The sequence below is a fragment of the Leishmania mexicana genome, chromosome 34, assembly GCF_000234665.1.
Source record: "Leishmania mexicana MHOM/GT/2001/U1103 complete genome, chromosome 34".
Lineage (NCBI taxonomy): Eukaryota > Euglenozoa > Kinetoplastea > Trypanosomatida > Trypanosomatidae > Leishmania > Leishmania mexicana.
In genome coordinates this window covers 423094-441083 of record NC_018338.1, presented here as the reverse complement: position 1 = coordinate 441083, position 17990 = coordinate 423094, and the positions used below count along the sequence as shown (strand labels likewise).

The following is a 17990-nucleotide window of genomic DNA, read 5'->3' as shown; positions in this document are numbered from 1 at the left end:
CTTGACCCACGCGGGCCGCGTCTACGGTTCTGTTCACGGGGACAAGGGATGACGCCTGCCATGCAGGCAATTAGGGATGTCGGCCTGGCGTCTGAGACTGGATACCGCTGTCCGTGATCCATGCAGTTGGCGTCCGCTCCTCTGACGGTGCCGATATCGCAAGCTCGCATACCTTGTCGCCATGTTTCACTGCACAATGGTCACAGACAAACTGAGAAGAGAGTCGCACGCGACGGGTCAGGAGGGTTGCCATTTGGAACTAAACACGTCGCAATATGCCACTTTTCACCCTTGTAGGGGCCCTGATGAAGGCGCCATAAGGAGGGAGACCGAGTCCGCGACAGCGGGCGCACCTGTTCTTGCGTATCTTGGACGATTGGCTTGTCTTCGCAGCAGGTCAGGTGCCCGCACCCCTGCTCCACGCTCGGTGCGGTCGCAGAACGCAAGGGCGCCGCAGTCCCTTGCCCGTGCACGCCTGTGCGTGCATGATCGCGATAGCGCATCGCAGGAGAGTCGCTGCCTACATGCCGCTGGGTTTCTCTTCGTCTGGAGGGCGCGCGTGTGGCGCACCGAGGGGTGTCGATGCCTGGACACCGGTGCGAGAGCTGCGGAGGCGTTGACGACACCGCTATGCGGCGTGTGCGGCGCAGCATCGCTGTGTGCGTGTTTTGGGGTGGCCGCTGCGACTGCGGCTGCTTTGGGGTGAAGGTGCAGAGGGACCTTGGTGCAGTTGCCGACCAGCACCACCCGGCCGCGCGGCGGTACCGTGGAGCAACGCTGACTGCGGGCGTGCCATGCAGGAGTAGTGGAGGAGATGCTTTGACGGACCGCATGCGTGCGTGCCCACTGTCCTGCGCTAGGCAGGTCGAGTCGTGGGTATTTCGATGACTCCTGAGGCGTGTGGGCCGATGCGGCTCCGCGATGTAGGGAGCCCAGCGTGCGGGCGCAGGGTCGACAAACGCCGCGGCTGTCTTTGTACCTGGCTGGCGCGGCACTGCTTTGTTGGGGGAGAAATTCCCAGAGGGTCTACCGCGGAGCGGGGTGAGGACAGGAGGCCGTACTGTTGTGGCTGAAGGCCTGTCTTACTGAATGGCCGCGCAGTCGTCGCGAGGCGATTCGCTGGAGGGGCTTTTGCGCCGGTTGTTGGTCAGCGTCACAGGGCGGGGCAGAGTTAAGGCGCAGCAGGACCGTATCCATCCTTTGAGGCTGGCTGTTTTGATGGCCATGACGACCAAGAGAGGGGGATGGTCTGGCGACGTGCACGGTAACTTCTCAAGAGTTGCTTCGAATCACGTCGCTTCTGGGGCCTTGAGCAGTGTGTGAGCGGCTCTACCAGGCGGGACAACGTTCCCGGTGGTCTCAGTCATGAGACTAGCGATGAAGTTTACCTTATCTTTGAGGGATGCTTAGTGCCTGAGGTGGGTGTGACGGCATGGGCGATCCGCCTTCCCTCCCTGTACTGCGCATCCTCGCTTGTGTGCGGCTGCGGTGTAGGCGAGGTTTTCGTGAATTGATTCGTCAGCGAAGGCACGGTAGCGTCTCCCGTTCAATCTGTGGGAAGAGCATAATTCGGTGCCAGTCATCGCTCGCGGCACCCGGTTCAATTCCTTCTCAGAGTGGATACTGAGCTTCATCACACAGTGGTCACTCGGCGGTGTGGTGACATCTCCGTGTCCCCGGTGTGCGCTGTGCCATGGCTGGGCTGTCTTTATCGCTTGCGCATGTGAAGGGGTTGGCATTGGGCCAATGGCGCGGGGTGGTCCTCCCCCTCCCCAGCTGGGCCATCATCTCGTGTCCCACACCGCGGAGCGCAGGCCGGCCCCCACCCCGATAGCGTGAAGGTTGAGTGCGACGTCGCTTGGCACCTGATCGACAGGATTTCCCGTGTCACCAGGCCACTGTTAGGTGTGCAGCACGACGAGAAGTGTGCTCGTCTGGTAGGGTCATCGCGGCAAATCCAGAGCGTCACTGCAGGAACGCCGACGAGAACAAAGGAGAAGGTCCACACCTGTGCGCATGTCCTGCTATGTGAGCACGGAGGCATTACCACCGTGCTTCTCATCTCTTGTCACATCGGAATACTGAAAACCTGGGCGGCCAAATGCCTGGCAGCCCCCCCCCTCCGGCTGCGGAGGGGAGGAGGAGTGAAACAAGTCTCTTTCAGAACAAAAATTTGCATCCAGGATTCGTCAAGAAGCTGGGGCAGCCAACAGCGTCAGGGGCCCTTTAGCCTACTGCAATGCCAGTGCAACGCAGCTAAACCAGAGAGGCAGTGGGTGGATGCACCTATTGGTTGAATTGCCAACACGATTCATAGTAAGCTGGTCCCATGCTGATCATGACACCGCAAGTCTTTCCCGCGTAGAGCCAGCTCAGACTTCCCCAGAAAGAGTGGGTACTAGACCCTGAGATAACACGCACTGAGGTTGCCGGCATCATCAGGGGCGAAATGTGTATGCTGAGCCAACGAAACAAAAAATAACAAAGCGGCTCTCCACCCTCCACCGACAATCCGCAAGAACTGTGCTGACGAGCGGGCTCGATACATTGTTACCCACTGGAGAGCCGAATCGTGCGCCCCCACTTGAGAGTCTGCTTCAACTTTTATAATGACTGTTTCTTCCTTCTTCCGGCAACCATTAGGCAAACAACAGCGTCCACGGCACACCACCTTGTCACCCCTGTCCTCTCCCCAACGTGGTCCTAAAAGTTTCGAGGGCTAGAGCGTGGGCGACACAGACCACTACAGATAAAAAAAGAGGACATGCCGATAGCGAGAGACAGATGAAGGCTATCATCACCCACCCTCTCCGTTCTCCACCCCCTCAGCCAAAGAGCCGATAGTACATCAGACACTCAGAATCCGGATATCTTCTTCGCCTCTTTGATGTACTCCTCGTGGTACGTCGCCTTGCGCTTCTTGTCCTTGTCCACCTGATCGAAGGAGACCCGGTGTGCCAGCATCTCCTGGATCTCCTTCGCCGGCGGGTACTGCCCGGGGCAGATCCACGACCCAGGCGGGCGGCACACGCGGTTTGCCGGGTCAGCAACCCACTTCTTGCTCTCCGCGCTCACGTTCATGACCTTGAAGATGCGCACCAGGCCGTACTTGGACGAGTACACCTCCTGAAAGAGGGATGGGTCCACCTTCACGCCCGCTGTTTTCCCGGCCTCGTGCAGGTTGTACAGCAGCGACGCCCGCATCATCGGTGTTGGACGATGGTAATCATTTCTGTAAAAGCCGAATTGCTGGCACAGCGGGTCGTTGGGGCAGATGTCGTGGTACACACTGTTGCCGATGCGCGCCATGTGCGGTGACTTCATCAAGTCTCCGCTCTGCCCAGCCCAGATGAGGACGTAGTCGGCCATGTGGCGCACCAGCGAGTGCGCCTCCGCCACGGGCGACGTCAACATCTTGCCGATGGTGGCGATGTGCTCGTGGTTCCAGGTGTTGCCATCGGCCAGCGAGGTGCGGTTGCCGATGCCTGTGATCTGGTAGCCGTAGTCCCACCAGGCCAAAATGCGCGCACTCCTGGGTGTGCTATCGCGAAGCCACTCGTATGCCTCAAGGTAGTCCTTTACCATTACTTCCTCGCCGGTGCGCAGCTGCGCCCGGAACACGATACGCGGGCCAGCAAAGGAGTGCGCAGACTGAACACAACGCGCCTGGAACTGAGAGACCCACGGGGTACCAACGGTGACAGCAAGGATGGCCACAGCGACGCCAACTCGCAACACCAGAGGAAGACGGTTCACAGCAGTTTTCATGGACTTTATAGCGGCAACAGCATGAGATCGCACCCCACGCTTACAGTTTGCGGTGCTGGACTGCGTCTGAGGTTCTCCTGCACTTTCGTCAAAGTTGTCCGTGTCTTCGCTGGCAGCAGCAGAGAGGCTCGGAGACGCCCAGCCGGTCAGCTGCGCCCAACACCATTCATACACGATGCCCAGGATTCCTGCCGTCATTGCGGCAGCCGCAGGCCCCGCCAGCACCATCAAGCGTGACATGCGATCTGAAAAGTAGTAGGTGGCGAGTGAGTACAAGGCCATAAACAACCGCGCCTCCTTCCGCGATCCCATGGCTGCGGCGCACAACTGCAATGCTGTGCCCGGCAGCCACATTGAGTAGGTAAAGTCCAGAAAAAATGCGTACGCCTTCGGACTCGTCTTGCGGTGCTCGGCGACCGAGTCGACCAGCGGATTGCCAGTGCGCGTGTGCTCCACGAACAGCGCACGCACACGAGCCGAAAGGGGCCCGAAGTACCCCCTCGGTGCCAGCAGCGCGATTGCAAGCGCAGCCCCGCCAGCCATCGCGCTGAAGACGCGCGCGCGGATCTTGAAGTTCGCGCGAGAGCGAACCTCGACACCGGCGCGTGCCCGCAACACCTCGCACACCTGCAGCCCGCACAGGAAGACAAGCACCAGCAGCGCACCCAGCTGCTCCAGCGACTTGAAGGGCGACATCCCCACTGGCGGCACGCACACGGCGATGGCGGTGCCGACAACGTAGAACAGCGTGTATGCACGCAGCAGCGACGGGTTGTACGTGCTGCGGGCCCAGTCCACCATCGATGATATGCCGGCATGCATGGCAACCATGTTGAGCACGAAAATGTAGCCGCCCCACGCCGCCACCATGTAGCCGTAGGCGACACCGGTGAGGACGCCGATGGGCCACGAGGACCGCGTGCGCAGCGAGCGCACCCAGCAGTAGAAGGTGAGCAGCATGGCGGCGACGGCGATGCACTCGTTGTCGAACTCACCCGCCATGGACCGCATCAGGTGGGCTGGGATGATGGAGAAGGAGAGGGCGGCAGCGGCGGCCGCCACCGTCGACCCACTGGCTTCGTACGTGCAAAGAGCCAGAAGAGCGGTAGCGATGGCGCCAAACCACGCCGGGATCAGCACACACACGTCGTTGAGAGACATCGGGATGCCGGCAGCCGCCAGTGCGCGGTGAATGGCGACGGCAGTGAACTGCAGGCCCGGGTACGTGGTGGAGCCGACGGGGCGGCCCAGCGGGTACCAGCTCATGTAGTCGAACCAGCTGAAGAAGGCGGACCAGCCGTGCGTGGACATGTACTCGGCAGCGCGGTAGTTGAACCACGGGTCGAACTCGTGGATCAGGTATCCGTAAGTGTGAACGGAGATCAGGCGAACGGCATATGCATTTTTGAGGCTGTACAGAAAGGAGAAGAGTAATAACAGCATGCGGACCCCAGTGAATGTGCGAGAAACCCCTTCTTTGACAGAGGTGGCACCGGTGCTGACAGAAGGCCCAGTGGCAGTAGGGGCAGTGGTGGCACGCGGCACGCCCTTCAGTCGAGGTGCCTTGGTGGCGTGCTGTGCAGCTATCGTGCCTTTTGATCCCATTTGAGTTAAGGAATGCTGAGAGAGGAAAAGGGAAGGGAAAGGGGAGGCGCCCGCGTTCAACAAGCAATACGCAGAGGCAGGGTGAATATAAGGGGAAAGGTTGTGAGTCCGTCTGGTCACGTGGAATGAGGAACGGCCGTGGAGCCGAGGCGATATCGACACGGGGAGAGAGTGACGACTATCAAGCGGGAGGGCAGGATAGTAATGCAACAACAACAAAAAAACGACAAAAGGAAACGGAAACACGACAAATCAAAGAAGCTGCAGGGGATAAGTTCAAATCAAACGAAGAAAAAAGAGGTGGTGGGTTGGGTGGGGTGGGTGAGAGAGGAGGAGACCGGTGAAGGACGCTGCCCGGCTGACAGATGCGCGAAATCTCCGCCTTTGTACCCTTTTGGCGTGTTGTGCTCCCTAGAGCAGAGTCCTTTTATATATATTTTCCCCTTTGCTGTGCCCTTGAGATAGTCGCTCTGCAGCGTTGTTGTCGAGGGCAGAGGTGGCGGTGATGGGGTGGAATGCAAGAGGGACGGGAAGAGGATAAGGTAAGGCATCGAGAGTTAAGGGAGAGGGACACACGAGTGCCGAATGGGGGTTATAGGCAGATGCATCACTTCGCTGCCAGTTACATGTGATTCCCTGCTGAGTCGGCTGAGGTGTGCCTGGTATACTGCCGCACAGGGAGAGCGAGCTTGAGTTCTTCCGCGGCTGACTTTTGGCGGTTTGTACCGGCAGCCGGAAAAAAAGGAATCTTGCGTGGACCCAGAGGAGCGCATCGTAGGAGAACGGAGAGAGACGGGGGGGGTAAGCTCATCCGACGCCGAAAGTTCGCTTGTCCTTCGCGGCCAAACGCTCATCTCACGCCTTCTGAGAACACACACACACACACGTTCACATAACTTCCTACCCGTGCACACCCACAGCGGGTAAGAGAGCAGCGCTTACGTCTCCTCAAGGCCGGTGCTAAAAGCTCTCACCAGCCAAGTTGTCAGTTTTTTTTTGGCCATCGACCTTTACACACGTTGACCGTCTTTTGGTGTCCCACCCACGGCGAGGCTCTGATGCCGCCACGACATGTCACACTCGCCACAGCAACATTCCCATGCCTTTCACCGTCCTCCTCCATTTCTCTCTCCGATTCCCCGCACGTGAGGAACGAAACAGGAAGCATGCGTCCAAACTCCTTTTGTTATCCGGAGCGTGGTAAGAGGGGGGAGGGGGGTGAGCGCTTGGGAGAGTCATCAAGTTCTGTCATGCACCATAGTCGTTTTGCTACTGAATCGCCGAGCTACACACCCCATCACACACAGAGCTCGGCAACAGCAGCTATACATGACCAAAGAAAGATCAAGCGCGAGCGTTTGCGCCCGTCGCACTACTTCCACACAACAGCTGGCAATTCCATGGAATGGAGTGGTCCCCGGCAGCTTCTTGTGTCTAAAATTGAGTTCATGATCCCGGGAGGAAAAAAAGGGTGTGACTCAGGAGAAGGGAGGGGTCGGGTGGGTGGGAAATACTCGGTGGACCTGTAGGCGGGGGCCACCACTCAACAAGCCCTGATAACGGGCGATCCTCCCGGCATCAACGCAAAGGAAGCACATGAGGAATACGTGCACGCATCACTGCACTCTCCGCCGCCACATCATGCAAGACAGCGGGAGGTGAGCTTCTGGGGCACCTGCAAGCGAGAGAGAGGGCATGGTGAGCGGGGGAGGGTGGCTCGCTGTGAAACCCGGCACGTTTGATCCTCCTCACAGTAATTCTGTCGCTGCACGTGTCTTTGAACCAGCCACGAGAGAAGACAGAAGTGAAGAGGTGGTAGGTGGTGCGCTGGAGTGGCGTGTCTATCATACCAAGGGAGCCAACAGGGCACAACAACAATACACACACACAAAGAGAAGAAGCCCATTGCAGAGGGAGAGAGAGGGCGGAGACGGAGTGGGTGAAGAAGAGCACATAGACATCTCTTTTGAGGGTTTCCTTGCCCCATATATGGACGTGTGCAACCCTCATGACGGGGAACACCCCAGTGTAGCATCATAGGGTCCAGTACCCTCACTCTGTGTGGGGAAGCCAAGCGCCTGCGACACAAAGGAGGGGAGGGGGGTGGCCAGTTCGATTCATTGCTGCTGATGTCGGCTGGTCAGGTCCTCGACGGGGTGGTGTCGGAGCGATATGCGTCAGTAAACATGACTCTAGCGTTCATATAATAGGCGAAGCGTTAGGCTGACTCGAGCGTATCCCACACCCGGCCCTCACACTGCCTGCTGGTGCGAGGGAGCCCTGAGGCACCTCTGAGGGGGTAGCATTTGGGCCAGAGGCCGTGCTCAGATGACTGGGCCGGCACATCACTTTAGGGCATGTCTGCCCTGCTTTGCACCAGGAGATGGGGTCTGTGACAGGCCGGCTTAAGGGGAGGGGGCTCGGGTCATGTTGGACGGGCACAAAATGGACTCTTTGAAAGAAGATGGGCGTGTGTAAACAAAGAATCCATGCTTGCTTTTCTGCGTCTCTAAGTTTCATCCAGTGCTCTGCTGCGTTCCATGTACTCCTCGTGGTACGTCGCCTTGCGCTTCTTGTCCTTGTCCACCTGATCGAAGGAGACCCGGTGTGCCAGCATCTCCTGGATCTCCTTCGCCGGCGGGTACTGCCCGGGGCAGATCCACGACCCAGGCGGGCGGCACACGCGGTTTGCCGGGTCAGCAACCCACTTCTTGCTCTCCGCGCTCACGTTCATGACCTTGAAGATGCGCACCAGGCCGTACTTGGACGAGTACACCTCCTGAAAGAGGGATGGGTCCACCTTCACGGCCGCTGTTTTCCCGGCCTCGTGCAGGTTGTACAGCAGCGACGCCCGCATCATCGGTGTTGGACGATGGTAATCATTTCTGTAAAAGCCGAATTGCTGGCACAGCGGGTCGTTGGGGCAGATGTCGTGGTACACACTGTTGCCGATGCGCGCCATGTGCGGTGACTTCATCAAGTCTCCGCTCTGCCCAGCCCAGATGAGGACGTAGTCGGCCATGTGGCGCACCAGCGAGTGCGCCTCCGCCACGGGCGACGTCAACATCTTGCCGATGGTGGCGATGTGCTCGTGGTTCCAGGTGTTGCCATCGGCCAGCGAGGTGCGGTTGCCGATGCCTGTGATCTGGTAGCCGTAGTCCCACCAGGCCAAAATGCGCGCACTCCTGGGTGTGCTATCGCGAAGCCACTCGTATGCCTCAAGGTAGTCCTTTACCATTACTTCCTCGCCGGTGCGCAGCTGCGTCTGGAACACGATACGCGGGCCAGCAAAGGAGTACGCAGACTGAATACACGTGAAGTAGAAGACAGACGCAATCGGTAAAAGAACACCGATCGTGAGAGCAATGATGAGGGGGGCGTTCGTCTTTCCGGCCGACCAGCGGTTCATTTGGGCGTCCCTGCGGAAGTCGATGGGAATCAGTGTCCTGTACGGACGCTCCTCGTTGGTAGTGCTGGAGCCTTTGGCGGGAGGCTGGGCCGGCTTCTGTTTCTGCTGCTTCTGTCGGGCGCCTGGACCGCTGCTGGTGTGGTTGTCGTTTTGGTAGGGCATGTCACCGGCTTCTACCATATCGGCGGTCCGCATGCCGTCGTCCCAGAAGAGCTGTTGAAAGCACCACTCCATCAGGGTTCCACCCACCTCGCTCGCGCCGAGGCACGCCGCGGGCCCCGCCAGAATGAGCAAGCGCACCATGCGGATGCTGAAGTAGTAAGCCATAAAGCTGTAGAGGAAGACAAAGAGGACCGCGTACTGGTTTCGACTCGGCAGGATGAGCTGCATCGGGAAGCTCAATATCCACATCAAGTAAACGACGTGCAAATACTTCAGATACGCGAGCGCGTCGGCAGGGTGGTGCTCGGCGACCGAGTCGACCAGCGGATTGCCAGTGCGCGTGTGCTCCACGAACAGCGCACGCACACGAGCCGAAAGGGGCCCGAAGTACCCCCTCGGTGCCAGCAGCGCGATTGCAAGCGCAGCCCCGCCAGCCATCGCGCTGAAGACGCGCGCGCGGATCTTGAAGTTCGCGCGAGAGCGAACCTCGACACCGGCGCGTGCCCGCAACACCTCGCACACCTGCAGCCCGCACAGGAAGACAAGCACCAGCAGCGCACCCAGCTGCTCCAGCGACTTGAAGGGCGACATCCCCACTGGCGGCACGCACACGGCGATGGCGGTGCCGACAACGTAGAACAGCGTGTATGCACGCAGCAGCGACGGGTTGTACGTGTTGCGGGCCCAGTCCACCATCGATGATATGCCGGCATGCATGGCAACCATGTTGAGCACGAAAATGTAGCCGCCCCACGCCGCCACCATGTAGCCGTAGGCGACACCGGTGAGGACGCCGATGGGCCACGAGGACCGCGTGCGCAGCGAGCGCACCCAGCAGTAGAAGGTGAGCAGCATGGCGGCGACGGCGATGCACTCGTTGTCGAACTCACCCGCCATGGACCGCATCAGGTGGGCTGGGATGATGGAGAAGGAGAGGGCGGCCCACGCGGCCATACAGATGGATTCCTGCAGTTCGAATGCTATAAGAGCCAGAAGAGCGGTAGCGATGGCGCCAAACCACGCCGGGATCAGGACACACACGTCGTTGAGAGACATCGGCATGCCGGCAGCCGCCAGTGCGCGGTGAATGGCGACGGCAGTGAACTGCAGGCCCGGGTACGTGGTGGAGCCGACGGGGCGGCCCAGCGGGTACCAGCTCATGTAGTCGAACCAGCTGAAGAAGGCGGACCAGCCGTGCGTGGACATGTACTCGGCAGCGCGGTAGTTGAACCACGGGTCGAACTCGTGGATCAGGTATCCGTAAGTGTGAACGGAGAGCAAGCGAACCTTGTACGCCGAGCGAATGGCGCAGAAAATCAGGACGGCCATGAAACCCTTGAAGACGTACGACAGCTTCGAGTACGGGGCGGCGCGGTAATGGAAGAGGTATGTCTCGTCGGATGGGGGCAGGGACGAACTGACTGCGGGACCGTCGTTCGTCTTCGGCACGTTTGTCGACGCGTCTGCGGCTGTGGAGGTAGGGTCGGGGCTGCCGTCTCCGCCTCCTTTGTGCTGATTCTTGGCCGGCATGAGGGGAGACGCAAAGCTAAAAGCACGGCAGACTGGAGTGTTGCGAAGTTAGTCGTCGGGGAAGTGTGCCGCTACTCTGCGCGCACTCCTCTCTGTACTAGCTGTCGAGGAGAGAGGTAAAATTGTTGTGTGTGAAACAGAGCTACTTTAGTGTGCGACTGCGTGACACAAAAAACAGGACGATAAAGTACAGACAGGCACGAGCACCGGCGTTCTTTTTTTTTCTTGCAGGAACTACACTAGGGAGGGGAGAGCAGTGATAGTGAAGCAGTAGGAGCGATTTACGGAAGAGCTGGATGCAAAAAAGATGACGGTACATCCCGCGACACCAAAAGAAAACGAGTGGGTTGGTGTGTGTGTGTGAGTGCGAGTTGTGGTGGAATAGGAAAAGTGTCAAGGAATAGGCACAACACGGAAGGGAGAGAGAGGTGTGCGAGGGATGTGCTGCATCACTGGTCATGACAAAGCGACTTACGCGAAATTCAACTTGCTGGACCTGGCATGGAGGGGGTAAGATGAGGCATGAGAGCCTCGAGCAGTTGACATGTCGTCCCATCCATGGAACTCCACCGATGCACACAGGCAAACAAGAGGGTTCCTCGCTCACATATCCAGCTCGCTCTGCCTACTCTCCTTTCCCATCTCTCTCGTCCTTCTTCCGGTTTCATTGCACACGAGAACGCAGGGAAGTGACGAAAGTGTGAGGGCTATTTGGGCCGCGGATGGAGGTTCCTGTATCACTCACTTTTCCTTCGTTGTTTTGCACAAATCCCGTCTTTCCTTCGCTCATTACATCAGCATGATCATGTCCATATTCGAACACACCACACACCACACACACGCGAGGACGCAAGCACAGTGGGACAGCGAGGGCAGACAAGAGAGCGTTGGGTCAAAGGGAGGGGGATATACAGGTATGTATCGAGTCTTCGTGCAGAGACACCCCAGTGACGACGAAACAAAACGACGAAAGCAAACGGAGAAAAAAAAGTGCGCTGACTCGAGACGACGACCAACACCACAAGAGGAGGGAGAGGGCCATTTTTTTTAGTGGGCCTGGTGTTTTCATACCAAGGGAAAAGATGAAAAGGGAGCTTCATGGGCGAATCCTACGCAGACACGAAAAGTGGTCGACAAGGAAGAGGACGTAGAAAACCGTGGATGGATGGATGGATGGATGGAGAGATGAAAGATAAGGAGAACGCAACGGCAGCATGATCATGCATGTTGGCGTCCTGTTGAGAGCCATCGACTTCCCTTTCTGGAGTGCAACGCTCAGAGACTACTGTGTGCGCACATGAGTTGTGCCATTGGTAAGGGAGGAGGGAAGGGGCGGGTGGGGGCGGGGCACACACACACACAAGTGATGAACTTTCTTGGACAGTTCTGAAACACTGTCACCAGAAAAAAAGAGGAGGGATGGGGTAGAGGCGTGAAAGGCGAAAAAGGGTAGCACACACGAAGAAGGCGCATACACACACACACGCACACAGGAAAAGAAAATAATAAAACGACGTTCGCTGCGTGTCATACAAAGGGCCTCCACGCTGCCATGGAATTGCCGCTTAACTCGGTTACTTCCCCAGCTAGAGAATAAAATGGTGTCAGGTGTCCCGGACTCGTGTGCTCTGGAGATGAAGACGATTGCACGGACGCCCTTTCTCCCTCCGCCGCCCCACCCCTCAGATCGCATACTCCACTACCACCTTCACCAACAAACCTACATGCCACTTCTGCATCCTAGAAATGGGGATCGGGGGTAGGGAAGGGGGAGAGCGGCAATAGCCGCGGCTCGACAGGGTGGAGTGGAACACAAGGTAGGGACGCAGTGGGTCCATCCATCGTTATCTGTACAACACACTTGGATCGAGCTTTACCAGAGACACCTTCATACATAAAAGCAAACGCGTTGCGAAGTTGATGGCCAGTAAGACTCTGCTTTCCTTTCTTCTTTTCCCATCTCTCTGCCACTACTCTGTGCTTTTCTCTCTCCTTTCGCACACATGCTGACAGAAGTGGCCGGTGTGAGCAGAGACACACACCCACACCCACATCCACACATGCCACATGTGCACGTTCGGCGCCAAAGGGAGATGAGCAGAGGGCAGAGAAAGACGAGCAAAGGGTAAGAAGAGCACCAACACAGTCTTCGACTCAGATGCCACTTCCAAAACAAACGTTTGAGCTCATAGCCGGAACCAAGTGGGAGTTCACACTACTCATGACAGGCACACACACACACACACACACATACACACGTGCACACAACTCAGAAACTGCCTAGTCTTGTTTCTTTCAATGTGTGACCCCGCCACTGAACAGCTTCAGTAAGTGTGCAGGCGAGCGGTGTTTGACTCCCTCAGAACACGCACCTTCTTTTCCCTGTGATGCACACGTGTTGGCGTGTTTCCTTGTTCACTTTCATTTTTACTTGAGCGAAGTATTTTGAAGATAGTTGGAAGCAGCATCAGGCAGCAGCCTTAGCCTTAAGGCACATGGACCGCTTGCCTCGCTACATCGGCGGACGGCGAAGAATGTGTTTCGCTTACACACACACACACACACACACGCACGCACGTAGAGCCCCCTATATATCGTGAAAAATGCGCAGCGGGAACAACAAACAGAAAACGGAAAAAAAAGGCTGCGAGGCGGCGAGAAAGAGAGAGACGGGAAGCGGGATGGTGAGATGACAGACCGCGAAGGTCTTCACTAGCCACTTCCACGCGTGCACCTACACACTCACGTGCCAGAGTGCCGAGCGTACATCTTTTTATTTCGCCACGACAACGCACACATCCACTCTCACTTTCCGGTGGGTGGGAGCGCTGCCGCCAAGGCTCATGGCGCAATCTTGTCCTTTCGCTGCCCTTATTCGGTTTTCTTTTTCGAATACACTCTACGATGATGCCGCGCTGTTATCGCCGTACTTATCCAGCAGCGTCTTCTGCAGGACAATACGACGTATTTCCGCCACGGTCGGCACAGCTCCAGCCTGTAGCTTCGAGAAGATAAGTTCGCCATCCAAGCTCACCTCGAAGGCACCGGTCTGCCCGAGAGCGCCGCCGACCATGTTGAGCAAGAAACCAGCACCTATCAACATGCCGCGCTGTTGAGCAATGAAGTTCAGAACGGTGGGGGGCAGAAACGCGAGCTGCTGTCCTGCAAGGGCGACACCGAGGGAGGTCAGAAAGGCCGTCGAGCACACCTTTGCGGCGAGGGCGCGGGCAGGTGGGGTGGGGTAGGTACCGCCCACAATGCGTACCTCTTGTGCGTTAGGTAGCAGACGTTGCAGCTGCTGCTTCATATCTTCAAAATACTTCGCGTATCCTCATCCGGTGCAGTACAGCACTTTTAACTCATGCACTGCAGAGGGTTGCCGAGTGGGCCGCGCTTTCTTCGCGCCTGCGTATCCAGCACCACCACCAGCTGCAGATACATCGGCTGCGCGAGCTTTCTCTTGACTGTGACTCGGCCCATCCTGTGCCTTCATCACGTCTTCTTCATCCATTAGTTGTACTGCCTTTCGCGTGTTTTGCTCCTTACTGTGCTTAATGTTATTCTTCTCCTCAGCCGCGCTTCGGTGATGCCGCGAGGACGACGACGACACCCGACTACCAGCTTTCGCCGATGGGGCATCTGCGCCGCTGTTCTGGTGCGTCAGGGCGGCCTTGCGCTGCATTGCCGCCATAACACGCTCGTTGAAGCTGGCCTCCGCGTCCTCGCGCTCCTCGATCTGGCGCACTGCGGCAACGAGCTCCTTCTTGTTTCGGAAGGCGCTCACCTGGACCTGCCCATGCGTCTTTTCGTATAGCATTTGTTGCAGGTCCACCTCATCGAGCATGTCGAGGTAGGCGTACGGGTCCTTGCTGTGCTCCACAGCAGGCGGCACCTCACGCGCTGAATTCGCACAACGCGCAGCGGAAACGAGAAGAAGCGTCAGCGACGCAAGCACAAGCAGCACTGTGGCCCGACGCGGACGGCGCTTCACGAGCAGAGAGACGGACATGCGTGCGAGCTACCCTTCTTTGTTCTTTTTGTTTTTTTTTGCTATGCTCAGCGCTTCAAAAGTGCGAGGGGAGAAAGAAAACAAGTGCTGCGGCTGTGGCGACTGCCTGCAGGTGCACACGACGCACCGATTGAACCTTCTAATTATCGTCGATGCACGGGGACTGCAGTGGCCGCTGCTGATATTTATGGTAGTGGTTGTGACGATGGGAGGAGGGGGGAGGATGCGTCTTTTGGTTTCGCAACACGTGCGCAACAACCAAGCCCTCCTCTCCTCCGCGTGCACGGGCAGATAGGGAATAAGTCGAAAAAAGAATGATGGGGTAATAGGCTAATAAGAGTGATGCACGATAAAGGTACGTCAAGGCAAAGCTTGTCGTGATGGTGATGGGGTGGTGAACGTCGAAGCGGGGAAAGAGAGGAAGTGTGTGTGTGTGGGGAGGGGCGTGTGTCAGACGTAGAAAGAGAGCTTGCGCACTGCTGATGCTGCCCTCTCCTCCTACTTCCCTCAGTCTCTTCAGTATCTGTTCACCACCACCGTCACCTTCAGTGATGTGAGCGTCCCCCTTTCCGTACCGCTGTGTGAACGGACGGAGAGAGGATAGGTGGGAGGGGGAGGCGGCAAGGGATGGTGGTGCACGCACGCGCAGGAATCGTGAGAGCGTGTAGGGGCGCGTGTGCGTGGGTGGACGTGTTTGCACCAGATGTGGCAGTCAGTACCGTTTGCACACAGGTGTGTCGTAGATAAGCGGGAGGGGCGCATGGTGTGGGAAGAAGGGAGGGTGGGGAAAGAGCACGCGACATGCGTCCCTGGAGCTGTGAGAGCGATGTGCACAAGCATGGGGAGGTGTGAGCCTCGATGCTCAGGCAGAGGGGCAGCAGAGGCAATAGGGAATGAGACCGAGTGGAGAGCCAGCAATGACGTGCCCGATACCCCCACATCTCTTTTCTCGTCCGGCACTTGTCATTGCCGCCCTGACGCCGGGGCCTTTCTGTACTTTCTCGCTTTGTTCGACCGCTATGAGCGCTTTTGACTTCTTTTCGTGTCTGTGCGGTCGGCGAGTTCGTCCCCGCCGCCGTTTCCGCTTGCTCCCTGCGGATGAGGCACCTACGCCTTCGCTGTCTTCGTAGCTGCGTAGTAGTCTTTCAAGAGCGTTTGCTCGAGGAGGAGGTTGCTCAACAGCGCTGCGGTCGGCACTCGCCCACTCGCGTTCAGGGCGGAGTAGATGAGTTTGCCGTCCAAAAACACCTCGAAGGCACTGTTCTGGAGCGCTGCTCGACTCAGCACGTTGAGCATGAAGCCGGTGCTGGTGATGAGGCCACGACGTGCACGCAGGACAGCGAGCACCGACTCCGGGATGAACTTGAGCTGATCGCCGAGAAGGGCAAGCCCTAGCGTGCCGAAGAAAGCCCCCTGCAGCGCCTTGCTGATCAGGACTCGCCTGGGACTCATGGGGTACGCCTGCCCAACGATTTTAAAGTCAGCCAGGTTCGGCAGACTCACTGCTTCCGACTCTTGCAGCTCCTTGCGAAGCGCCTCAAACTTCGAACCGTAACCGCTGGCCTCGTTGTAGAGCACGAGCACCTCGTGCTGTGCCTCGTCGCCGTCGGAGCCGCCAGCGGCTGCCGCTTCGGCGTTGTCGCGGCGAGTGCGACTACCCGTGGCCCAGTGATGTGCTGCTTTGAGCTGCGATTGGTGCTCCGCATACCAGCGTGCGGCAGCGGCGACCTCTGCGCGGAACGCGATCTGCGCCGCCTCCTTCTGGTCCATATCAAAAATGGCTTTGACGAGCGCCTCGCGGTCCTTGAAGCGATCCAGGTTCACCCATCCTTTCTTTTTCTCTACCAACAACGCCTTCAGTTCCTCGACGCTCAGCCCGTCAAGGTGAGCGGTTGGCGACTTGGTCGAGGCGTCTGCAGCGGTTGCCGCCGCCGCCGCCACCGCCTCTGCTTCTTCCTCGTCCTTATAGTCGTACTGCTCATTCATCAGGGGCGCCTCACCAGCTTCGGGTACAGCACACTCGGCAGGCTCAGCAGCGTCGACGACGTCGCCAGCGTGTTGTCCATCAGCACTTGGTGCCTCGCTTGGCACCGCAGTCGCCATGGCAGGGAGCACCACACCACTCCACCGCGGGTGACCAACCACGCTGATGGAGTTGCCGTGGTTGCTGCCTTCGTTTCCACCGCCAAACAGGAGGGCGACAAGAGCGAGGATTACCAGAAACAGCAGCACAGTGCGCGTGTAGCTGGTGCCACTGCGCTGTGGCGATGGGGCGAGAGAGAGGATGAGTGCCATTTGTCTCGATATCCTTTTTTACGTTATGTTGGCGTTTCGAATTTCAATACTCGGCTCGCCTTGATGGAAGCGAAGCAGCGACAGCGTGGGTGCGCGAAGGGGAGAGAGAGGCACCGACAAAGAAAGGTGGCGAAGTCCTTCGTGTCAAAGCACGTTGTGCACGCTAGTGGGAATAACAGGCAGACGACGAAGATCACTACCACCACCACCACCAAAACAAAACAAAAACGGCGTGGAGGCGGGTGCGATGTGCCCGATATTAACAAGCAAAGAAGAAGGCACAGAAAGGGATGAAAAAAAAGGGAGCTGCTGACTTATCAACGGAGCGGCGACCTTGTGACCGTTTTCGAGGGCGGTGGTGGGGTTAGGACTGCTGTTATCGTTCTGCTGTTGTGGTCGTTCATGTGCCAAGCATGGAGAGAGCCCGCTACTGCGTCGTGGTGGTGGATGTTGTGGAGGGCGCACTTCTACAAGTACGAGATAAATCCGGAATATAGGCAAAGCGAGTACGGGAGTGAGTGAGAAGCGGACAGAAGAAGCGGACAGCGTCAGCGATGCCGCACATGGGCAAGTCACGACCCCTGCAAGGGCTAAGGAAACACAAGGCAAAGAAGGAGTAATGCAGTTTTGCTTTCCTCGTGTGGGATCAGCTGGAGCAGCAGGGACCCCATTAGCGTGCAAGGGGAGTACTGGGCTGGTGGTTTCGCCAACGTGAAAGTGGCGACTACGGCTGCCAAGCAGGGAGCGGCCAACGACGCCAACATCTCTACCAGCCATTCTTCTTTGTTTTTTTTTTCTTTTGCGTCGAGGGACGCGGCTTTGGTGTATTTATACAGACAGGCAAAGCGCACTTCAAGTGAATCCTCTTGACATGACGCACGAGGAGGATCAACGGAGGGTGGCGGTGAAACAGCACACCAACAAAATAAAGAGGGGCAACATCTAATCACACGTCTGCTTCTACGCGTGCGCCACTGATGCCAGAGGGGCAGCAGCGGCAGGAACACCTGGGAAGCCTACCAGATGACGGTACCCCACAGCCACGTCTCATCTCCTGCCCGCTTTCTTTTGCATCTTGTGGACCCTACTTGGCTTGTCGCAAGCCACTCTGTCGAAAGACACAGCAGACAGACACGAACGGAATGAAAGCTGCAGGGCACACACGTGCCCGGCGGATCTTCACGCATTTCGCTCATTCCATGCGCTCCAGCG

At 57.9% G+C, this 17990-nt stretch overlaps 4 protein-coding genes across 4 annotated transcripts; all 4 read right to left on the bottom strand.

The window, feature by feature from the left end:
* Positions 1-2856: 2856 nt before the first annotated feature.
* On the bottom strand, positions 2857-5373 carry LMXM_34_1150 (oligosaccharyl transferase-like protein; the record flags this gene model as incomplete). Its single annotated transcript, XM_003879061.1, has 1 exon — positions 2857-5373. One exon carries the CDS (start codon positions 5371-5373, stop codon positions 2857-2859), a length of 2517 nt encoding a protein of 838 aa, XP_003879110.1.
* A 2509-nt stretch (positions 5374-7882) lies between these two features.
* Positions 7883-10474, bottom strand: LMXM_34_1130 (oligosaccharyl transferase-like protein; the record flags this gene model as incomplete). The annotated part of the gene is made up of 1 exon (XM_003879060.1): positions 7883-10474. The coding sequence occupies one exon, from the start codon at positions 10472-10474 to the stop codon at positions 7883-7885; it is 2592 nt and encodes an 863-aa protein (XP_003879109.1).
* Positions 10475-13805: 3331 nt separating this feature from the next.
* On the bottom strand, positions 13806-14483 carry LMXM_34_1120 (conserved hypothetical protein; the record flags this gene model as incomplete). The annotated part of the gene is made up of 1 exon (XM_003879059.1): positions 13806-14483. The coding sequence occupies one exon, from the start codon at positions 14481-14483 to the stop codon at positions 13806-13808; it is 678 nt and encodes a 225-aa protein (XP_003879108.1).
* Positions 14484-15590: 1107 nt separating this feature from the next.
* Positions 15591-16586, bottom strand: LMXM_34_1110 (conserved hypothetical protein; the record flags this gene model as incomplete). The annotated part of the gene is made up of 1 exon (XM_003879058.1): positions 15591-16586. The coding sequence occupies one exon, from the start codon at positions 16584-16586 to the stop codon at positions 15591-15593; it is 996 nt and encodes a 331-aa protein (XP_003879107.1).
* Positions 16587-17990: the final 1404 nt, after the last annotated feature.